At 44.6% G+C, this 10,278-nt stretch overlaps 1 protein-coding gene and 1 long non-coding RNA gene across 2 annotated transcripts; both read left to right on the top strand.

The window, feature by feature from the left end:
- The first annotated feature begins 20 nt into the window (after positions 1-20).
- Positions 21-784, top strand: LOC140802599 (uncharacterized). The gene is made up of 2 exons (XR_012111681.1): positions 21-379; positions 497-784. It is a non-coding gene; the product is annotated as an uncharacterized lncRNA (long non-coding RNA).
- Positions 785-3,563: 2,779 nt separating this feature from the next.
- LOC140802597 (uncharacterized) lies at positions 3,564-7,685 on the top strand. The gene is made up of 2 exons (XM_073158140.1): positions 3,564-6,495; positions 6,949-7,685. Exons 1-2 carry the CDS (start codon positions 3,912-3,914, stop codon positions 7,386-7,388), a joined length of 3,024 nt encoding a protein of 1,007 aa, XP_073014241.1. The 5' UTR covers positions 3,564-3,911; the 3' UTR covers positions 7,389-7,685.
- Positions 7,686-10,278: the final 2,593 nt, after the last annotated feature.

Genomic DNA, 10,278 nt, shown 5'->3' with positions numbered 1-10,278 from the left:
TTTCTAACGATTCCAATTTCAGACAGACAAGGCCTCTCTTCTTGGATGTGCCATTGACTACCTCAAGCAGCTGGAAGGAAAGGTGAAGGCCTTAGAAGAGCAGGCCACACAGAGAAAAGGTGAATCCACCATTGTCGTCAACAAATCTCGCATCGCTACCGATGACAATAAGAGCTCTAATTCTAGTGATGTTGAATCCCTTCCTTTGGTGGAAGCAAGCCTTCAAGGCAGTACCATTCTCTTTAGGATCCACTGCGAGAAGAGGAAAGGAGCATTGGTCGTGGTGCTCTCTGAGATCGAGAAGCTTTGCCTTAGCGTCGTCAACACGAGCGTCGTCGCCTTCGCGAGTTCCTCTCTCAATATCACGGTCACTGCACAAGTAAGTTGTCATCTTCGTTCATTATGCATGCACTCCAAATCTAGCTACGCATATATTTAAGAACAAATAGGCATCTTTAATTTGTTTCCTTTATATTATCTTATTTTATTCTTACAGATTGAAGAGGGATTCTCTACGACAGTGGTTGATCTTGTGAAGATTCTAAGCTCAGCTCTTAACCAATTCAAATGAAAAATGATAAAATTCATGTAAACAAAAAGATTGTTGGGTTTTCTTCTATTTTTTGGGATCCTGTTGTTGATCTCTTTGTTCTTCCTGCAATTTTTCCAGAGAGTGAAAAGAGTTATTGACATAGCTCAAGCTTTTCTTGGACAACGAGTATATTTGTGACTCGAAATAAAGAGAGCCAGCCACCAAGTACTCCATGGTGGGATGTTCGAATTATTCTCCTTTTGAGACCTCGTGTAGCAATTGTCCACATACATGATAACATTCGTCTTTCTTTCCCTTCTTTAGCTAGGGATAAGATAGATAGCTACCAGATCTTTACATGGATAATTTGCAATGTTTCTTTCACGTGCTAAAAAACACTGCCCATATTTTTCTTCTACGTGATTCTTGGTCTCTTTTTGGTAATGCTATGTCTCTTTCATAAATATGTTACCTCATGACTACTACCATGGATGTGGCCCCTTTCATCCTCTTGTCCAATAGATATGTCTAGGCTTCAGCATAAGAGATAAAGAAGGACAGCAATGAGTGCTCGATCTTCTTTAGATCGTATCATTATGTAAACAGAAGATAACTAAAGGCGCCGCTAATAGTAGTCTCTGTGAGCAAATATTTTCTTTCACACTCCTTTCAACCGACCAATCAGGCAATCATATACGCATGGTCTTCTTTTCTAATGTACCATTTTGCATATATGCATACGACTATATATGCTTTGAAACAGTGCACATTTGACCAAGTTTCCAAAAATCCACTAATATAGTAACACCACCTAATTTCATCCCTAAGTTTTGTTTGAAATTAACATTAGAACTCTATCTATCTATCTATCTATCTATCTATCTATCTATCTATCTATCTATCTATCTTTAGTGTTGTTCCAAATAATTGCATGTTTGAAGCTTCCTACGATGCTCACTTTGCAGAGTTTCTTTTGTACAAGTTGAAGTACGTTTTAACTAAACTGCATGCAGGTCAAGAATCTTTTATATATGTATATCCATAGGTTACGGCAAGCTTGAAAGTCTGAAGTGCATAATTTAATACGAGATCAACTTCAAATTAAGAACTTTCTTTAGCTTCGTTGTCGCAAAGTTATTTGTATTTCATCATCATCAGACAACGTAATCTTTTTCAGATTTTATAGATTTATTCCCACGTCTCTTCACACTAGCGACGTTTTATATTAATCTACGAGTTGGATTCTAGAACCTCTAACAGGGCCTACGAGCTCCATATAACGTGATTAGGTTTCTAATCCTTGTAATTAAATACAGATGATGCCTATCCGTTAACCCCAACTAGAGTTATGATTATAAATGACGGTTATACCCTATCCCTTAATCGAACTTGGCTGTCTTAAATTAGTATAACATCAGCTTGTAATTTTCTTAAGGAACAGGTTCCCACCTTAACGGATCGATCTCAAGCTTATAGCAAAAGAAATTATTGTTTAAGAATAGAAGTATAATTAGCTCAGTAATTTTGGGCCCATTGGACTACTGTTTTGGCCCATTGAGCATGGACATTATCAGTTCCAATTTGTCTTCTGACTCGGTACATGGATAAAATCTATCTTACCCAGAATAGCAACTCTTTTGGTGGGATAACTATGTTATCGAGCCTCGTAAGTAGAGGGTAGTAGTGAGCTCGATAAAGAGCATGCATGCATGCATGCATGCATTTGTGTGATAAAATCTAGGGGATGTGATTCAAGAAGCATTGAGCACTGCGCGAAGACCAGGAGTTATATTGATCGATGAGGTCGGTTTGACTGCAGCATTAATTCATGACAAGGAGCGGAGATCAAACGTACACTAATTATGTGTGCATGCGTGGAAACATCGATCCAGGGACTTGCAAAGTATTTAAAGAGTGATCCAACCCATGCATGCATGCAATAAAGCATTAGGCAATGGACAATAACACAATGCCATACTATTATTAATGCTAACACCCAGTTCAAGAAGTCCTCCAAATGGCCACAGTCTTCAGACAAGAAGAAAGGAAAACGATGCAGACAAGGTCAACTAAGCAAACAATTAAAGTTTTTTTAAAAAAAAATTTATTTATGTTTGTATTTTTCTTTTTGTCTCAAACCGGTTTCAAGCGTATCATCAGAACTAGATAAGATTCACCACCGGATCAAGATCCGATAGACAGATCGATGGAGTAGAGATTGAGGGCGTCGACGTATGTTATACTCACAAATGGGACACGTAATCTTTGTAATTGGCTATCAACTATTGGAATTCTTCTTACCATTATATCTAGATTTAAATAGAAGAACATCGTCTTGTTGGGTTGCGAGGGCAAAGCCCAAGCCCGAATGGATCCGAGAAATAGTAGCCGTTTGGTCTGGGTCTGGAGAAGGGACCACGAGGAAAGAGGAGAAGACTAGAGAGATATTTAATTTAATTTAGCTATAACTAGGTGTTGGGCTGGGCTTAGCCCGATAAAAAATTAATTACGGGAATCGAGGAGGGGTGGGGGGCCGGACTCGGATCTAAATGCGAGCCCTCGTGCGGACCAGACCCGAGAATGTGAGCCCTTGCCTGCACTTTTGTTTTATACAACCAAGATCCAAGAGACAGACAGAGGGAGAGGAGGAGAGAGGGGTCACTTATTAGGTCAGTCAAAATAGAGAGTCGTCATCTTAGGGACAAAATCTCGCTGGTTTTTGGGACCAAATTATGGCTCGGTACGGTCCCATAATCCCATTATTGCCGGACTGGTATTTATTAGTTCGGATCGGTTCAAAGTTGTTGCCCATTTTTTGAAGAAAAAAATCGCATTTTAAATTTAATTCAGGATGTTTAATTAAAAATAAACTTTTAATTCATGATATTTTTGTGGAAATAAAAACAAAAACACAGAGACTAATGAAAAATGAATGTAGTGTTAAAGAGAAAATAAAACTTGTGAAATAAATTATAGAAATTTTAAAATTGATACAAGTTAGTCCCTCCATAGACCATAGTCCATCATGCACATTAGAATATGAGATGTTTATAATACTACTTTTCCAATTTCCAAAATCTTAATCCGTATAGCATGCTTCCGACTTCCGACTTCCGACTTCCGACCCATCCCTCTATGGAATAACTATTCTATAAAATATTCTTCAATTTCAAAAGGAAAATAAATATAAAAAGCCCATCGAACCCACGCTCTCCACCCGACACTCTTCAGAACCCCAACTGCACTGGGAGAGTGCTCAGACACACACACACACACACACACATCCCTCTCTCTCTCTCTCTCTCTCTCTCTCTCTCTCTCCCCCCAGACCTATACAGAGAGACCGAAGAGTAGCGAGTAAAGATAGAGAGTAAGAGAGATGCCATCCCTCCTCCTCCTCGCCCTTCTCTTCCTCCTCCGACCGCCGTCAGCCGGCGGAGCACCGGACCCAATGCCGGAGGACGAGACCCTACTCTCCCTCAAGTCCTCCTTTTCCGACCCCTCCTCCGCCCTCTCCGGATGGAACTCCACCTCTCCCCATTGCTCATGGCTCGGCGTCGGCTGCGATGGAGCCGGCCGAGTCGTCTCTCTCGACCTCTCCGCACTCAATCTCTCCGGCATCCTCTCCCCTGCCGTAGGCCACCTGCACTCCCTCCTCAACCTCTCCGCCGCCTCCAACCTCATCTCCGGGCCAATCCCCGCCGAACTCTCCCGCGTCCCCAACCTCCGGTTCCTCAACCTTTCCAATAATATCTTCAACGCCTCCTTCCCCTCCTCCCTTTCCAATCTCAAGAATCTCCAAGTCCTCGACCTCTATAACAACAACCTCACGGGCCCTCTTCCATTGGAGGTAACCGAGTTGCCCAACCTTCGTCATCTCCACCTCGGGGGCAACTTCTTCTCCGGCACCATCCCACCGGAGTACGGCAGGTGGGAGCACCTCGAGTACCTCGCCGTCTCCGGAAACGAGCTCGGCGGTCGCATCCCACCGGAAATCGGGAACCTGACCAGCCTCCGCCAGCTCTACCTCGGGTACTTCAACAGCTACGACGGCGGGATCCCGCCGGAGTTCGGAAACCTCGCGGAACTAGTCCGCCTCGACATGGCGAGCTGCGGACTCTCCGGCGAGATCCCATCGCAGATCGGTGGGCTCCTCAACCTTGACACGCTGTTTTTGCAGGTAAATGGGCTCTCCGGCGGAATCCCTCCAGAGCTCGGCCAGCTTCGGAGCCTCAAATCCATGGACCTATCCAACAATGTCCTCTCCGGCGAGATCCCGGCGTCGTTTGCGGAGCTTAAGAACCTGACGTTGCTCAACCTATTCCGGAACCGGCTCCACGGTGCGATCCCGGACCTCGTCGGCGATCTCCCCGCACTGGAGGTGCTCCAGCTCTGGGAAAACAACTTCACCGGTGTTATTCCCCGCCAACTCGGCATTAGTGGCAGGCTCCAGCTCCTCGATCTCTCGTCCAACAAGCTCACTGGAAACCTCCCGCCGGATCTCTGCTCCGGAAACCGGCTGCAAACCCTAATCGCCCTCGGCAACTTCCTCTTCGGCCCGATCCCCGAAAGCCTAGGCAAGTGCGAGTCTCTCAGTCGGATTCGAATGGGAGAAAACTACCTCAATGGCTCCATTCCTAATGGATTGTTCGCTCTCCCCAAGCTCGCCCAAATCGAGCTCCAAGATAACCTCCTCGCCGGCGGCTTCCCGGACACCGGCGAGTCGCCCATCTCGCCCACTCTGGGCCAGATTAGCCTCTCTAACAACCGGCTCTCCGGGCCCTTGCCGCCGTCGATTGGAAACTTCTCCGGAGTCCAGAAGCTCCTCCTCGACCGCAACCAGTTCTCCGGCAGCATTCCACGGGAGATAGGCCGGCTCCGGCAGCTCTCCAAGGTGGACTTCTGCTCCAACCGGCTCTCCGGCCCCATCGTCCCAGAGATCGCGCAGTGCAAGCTCCTGACCTTCGTCGACCTCAGTGGCAATGACCTCTCCGGCGAGATCCCCGCCGACATCTCTGCGATGCGGATCTTGAACTATCTCAACCTGTCACGGAACCATCTCGAAGGTAGCATCCCGCCATCCATTTCCACAATGCAGAGCCTCACTGCCGTCGATTTCTCCTACAACAACCTCTCGGGCCTCGTCCCCGGAACCGGCCAGTTCAGCTACTTCAACGCCACCTCCTTCGTCGGGAACCCCGACCTCTGCGGGCCCTACCTCGGGCCGTGCCCTTCAAACATCGACGGCGGCACGAGTTCGGCGCACGCTCTGTCCTCCACCTTCAAGCTTCTCTTGGTCATCGGCCTTCTCATCTGTTCCATTGCCTTCGCCATCGCCGCCATTCTAAAAGCTCGGTCTTTGAAACGGGCGAGCGATGCCCGGGCGTGGAAGCTCACCGCATTCCAGCGCCTCGACTTCGCCTGCGATGACGTGTTGGATTGCTTGAAGGAGGAGAACATTATCGGGAAAGGAGGGGCGGGGATCGTGTACAAGGGCGTGATGCCTAACGGCGAACAGGTGGCGGTCAAGCGTCTCCCGGCGATTAGCAGAGGCTCTTCGCACGACCACGGGTTCTCCGCCGAGATACAAACCCTCGGAAGGATCCGGCACCGCCACATTGTGAGATTGCTCGGGTTCTGCTCGAACCATGAGAGCAATCTGCTAGTCTACGAGTACATGCCCAACGGGAGCTTGGGAGAAGTCCTCCATGGGAAGAAGGGAGGCCACTTGCATTGGGACACCAGGTACAAGATTGCCTTGGAGGCGGCCAAGGGTCTTTGCTATCTCCACCACGACTGCTCGCCGTTGATCCTCCACCGCGACGTGAAATCCAACAACATCTTGCTCGATTCCGGTTTCGAAGCTCACGTTGCAGATTTCGGCCTCGCCAAGTTCTTGCAGGACTCCGGCACCTCCGAGTGCATGTCAGCCATCGCCGGCTCCTACGGCTATATTGCTCCAGGTAAACATCTCCCTCGCAATTGACACTATTATAATTTTGAAACGTCTAATTAATATGAGGATCATGTATATATATATATATATATATATATATATAATGAGCCCCTCCTAATTCCAGTCAAACAGCAGTTAAGATTGTTGCTGTGGTAGACTGTTCTCCTTTTTATGACCTTCCTATTCACTGCGTAAGGCAATAGTGGTATGGATATGTAGTCCCGTAGAGGGAACACTGCGTCCACTTTTCCAAACCCAAAAAGAGTTTGGGAAAGGGCTCGTTCTCTTTTTGTATTGACTGGAGCTTAGATGTCTCTTCTAGTGTTGCCTGCATCCTCTTTACTCTGTTTCTGCTCTGCTTGCTCTTTCTTTTTTGTTGCAGTCTGTAGAAGTTCCAGTTAACTGATTTCTTCTGTGTATGTTTGTTAATTAAAAGTATTATTAATTTGGTTCTCTGCAGAGTATGCATACACTCTAAAGGTAGACGAGAAGAGTGATGTCTACAGCTTCGGAGTCGTCCTCCTTGAGCTGGTCACTGGTCGGAAACCGGTCGGAGAATTCGGGGACGGCGTCGACATAGTCCAATGGGTCAGAAGGATGACAGACTCCAACAAGGAAGGAGTCCTTCAAATCCTGGACCCAAGGCTCCCCACTGTTCCCCTCCATGAAGTGATGCATGTCTTTTACGTAGCCATGCTCTGCGTTGAAGAACAGAGCGTCGAACGCCCCACCATGAGGGAAGTCGTCCAGATCCTCACCGAGCTGCCTAAACCCGCCGATAAGCCGGCCGACGAAAAACCCGAGAAGCCTTCCCCTCCCCCGGCTGCGGAGACGGCCATCAATGAAGCAAAAGAACAGCAATCACCAACACCACCACCACCTGATCTCCTTAGCATCTAAGAATTTCAGGGTTGGCTACCAAAGTTTTGCTTGACGGGGAGTCTAGGATGACCTGGATCCCGTCTGGGTCATTGACTCATTGTACAGTTTAATTGGTGGGGGTGGTTTAATTAGTTTAGGTAGTGTAGTTAATTTAGCATTTAACTTTCTATTCACATGCTGCTGCTGTAGTGTGTACGTATGAGTCGGTTCTCATTCTCTTTCCGTGTAGTACTACTGTAGACATCATGGAGAGTCAGGGTTTGTCTTTTTCTCAGTTCAGGGAAGTATTAAGAGCTCAGTTGGGTTTTTCGATAACTGCGTCTGACCTAACATGGCTTACCTCTCTCTCTCTCTCTCTCTCTCTCTCTCTCTCTCTCTCTATATATATATATATATATATATCCAAACGAGCACTCAATTCCCGACGTTGAATAGGTCTCGAGTTTTGCAACTGCAGTAACATCGTCCATAATTCCGGACGAAGCCTTTGGAGGAAAAAGAGGGAGGATTTTTCTTATCACAAAATACGTACCTTCATACATATACCTTCTACTTTTTGCACATTTCTGTAATTCTGGTTAACACAGCGGTTTTAATTCATGTTTATATTCTTTAATTAAACTCCGCGGTCCCCTCGTCTGGGTTTCATGCATCAAAAACAGAGAACGAGGAAATGGGGGTGAGCTGAGCTCGTGAAAGAGACTTGACTCCACTCCCTGATTTCTGCGACGTGACAGTTGACAAGCCACGACAAGAGTGGAGGACGTGATCGATGCATTATCTATATATATAGATATCGATTGCATGGAGGTCCTCCTCAAAATTGTACGCAAAAAACTAATGTCCGCTAAAGAGACCTAAAGATACGCCATAGCTGGAATTCTTCGATTGTCCTCTTGCCACCTGTTACTCTTTTTCCTCCTTAATTTTTTATTGTTCTCTTCTACCCACTGCGAGGAATCTATGAGTTCAAAGCTTACAACCCTACCATTTGGGTTCAAAGTACTACTTACATATGCTTTTTTTTTCTTTTTTCTTTTTTCCATTTTCACAGATGTTGGCGTGGGTGGTATTCTCTAAGTTTTAGACATTATGGTTGAAGCTTGTGAATGAGTTGAATGAATGCCTAGTCATGTCACTACTGATCCAGAAGAATAAAATAAAAAGACTTGACAATAAATAGCATTAGTCCTTTCCTATGGATTGCTCCAATTTTAATCCCCTATAGTTGACCGTAGGTGAGCAACTGCATCAGATCATTTGGTACTGTATGTGGACGAAGTCAATAGCTCATTAAGATGCCAACCTTGAGCTATTGGTGCCGGAAATAAAGGCGAGAAGGGCTGTGATTATTCGACGATCAATAATGGTACAAGCTTAGGTTATGGGCGCCTTAAATTATGAGAATATAGTGAGTCACATAAATCAACTTTTATATTTCTCCTAGGTGACACATGACCCTGTTCACAAACAGCCCTTTATTTCTTTATATATTATATACACTAGCATTTTCAGTCTCTCTCGTTGCACGTGCATGACAAACAAAAGAAATATGGTTTTATCCTTATAATAAATAAGAATAATTATACCATGATTCATGAATTATTATTAATTTTTATATAAATCTTCTTATTTATTATTCGCGACACAGTAACCACCTATAAAATTTCAAAAATGCTTATCCGTGTTAGTTGTCTGTTTGATTTCTTATCAAAAAATATGACGTGTTTGATTACCACATGATTATTTTTAGTCGTTCTATGAATAATTTTATATTTACTTTAGAGAAATGATCATAATAAGATGGGTAAAAGATATTAAAAAGTTAGGAAGGTTAAAGAGTTATTAATTAGGCCAACTCCTCTGCTAACTAAAGATTTTCAAAAGCTCTTTTAACTCCCCCCCTCCTCACATGATCCAGATTAAGGCTGCAATCACTTTTACAGCTGCAATCTACTATGTTTGGTACTTAGTTAATAATAACTCTGCCAAAGCTAACTCAAGTTGTGCTTTCGAGTCTTTTAATACCATCACGTCATAATTAACACTCAAGCCCCGGATTCTGTGGTGCTTTTTATTTGAATCATCGTTGTTTTCATCTCGTCTACTGGATAAGTGCAAAGATTATTAGGAGCTGTCGATTAAGTATTTGACCGGACTAAATTCCTGCAGCGAGACTGTTCAGAATCCGTCTCATCTACTAAAAATCTACTACTACTATTTAGTCTCATTCAGAAATTTAAATAACAAGCAGCAACAGCAGCACTCTCGTGCATACTATTTATCTTTACTGTGTACATATGTTTAGCCTTTTGTGACTCCTAGAAACTAGAAAGCCAATGCTCTTCCACACACATACATACACACATAAAGAGAGAAGAAACCATCCAAAGCCAAAAGGCCATGCGAATCAGAACACAGAATAGAACAGACAGCACCCAACTGATGCACCCCACCCACTCTCATGTCCTAAAGATATGTTAAAGAGAATCAATGACAGAGCAAAAGGGAACATATATTCCGTATTAGATGAGAAGAATTTAGTGGGGAAAACTGTAATCATAATTGGGTTCCAGCCTGTGGTTTTGTCACTGTAACTGCTTCAATCAAGCACGCAGCTCATGGGCCCCGTTATCTAATAAGTACTACCCTTAGCTAGGTTGTTTTGTTTCTTTTTATACTCTTTTTGATCAACGCCATGCCACAGGAAGAGGGAGGGGTGGGGCCCAGGGTGTACCAAGTGATCTGATGTTTGGTGATGCCTTTCTCTATTAATTGATCTATTGTCAGGCCATGAGCAAGACAACGACGACAAACATTCCAAGATTTCAAGCGATCTAATTTTAACACCTCCACCAACATTATTAATTAAATTGCAGTACAGTTAGCTTAATCTAGGCCATCATTC

The sequence above is a fragment of the Typha latifolia genome, unplaced genomic scaffold, assembly GCF_019914945.1.
Source record: "Typha latifolia isolate L0001 unplaced genomic scaffold, TyphaL0001v2 contig_42, whole genome shotgun sequence".
In the NCBI taxonomy this organism is placed as follows: domain Eukaryota; kingdom Viridiplantae; phylum Streptophyta; class Magnoliopsida; order Poales; family Typhaceae; genus Typha; species Typha latifolia.
The sequence above is the reverse complement of the archived record's forward strand: the minus strand, read 5'-3'. Positions and strand labels throughout refer to the sequence as shown.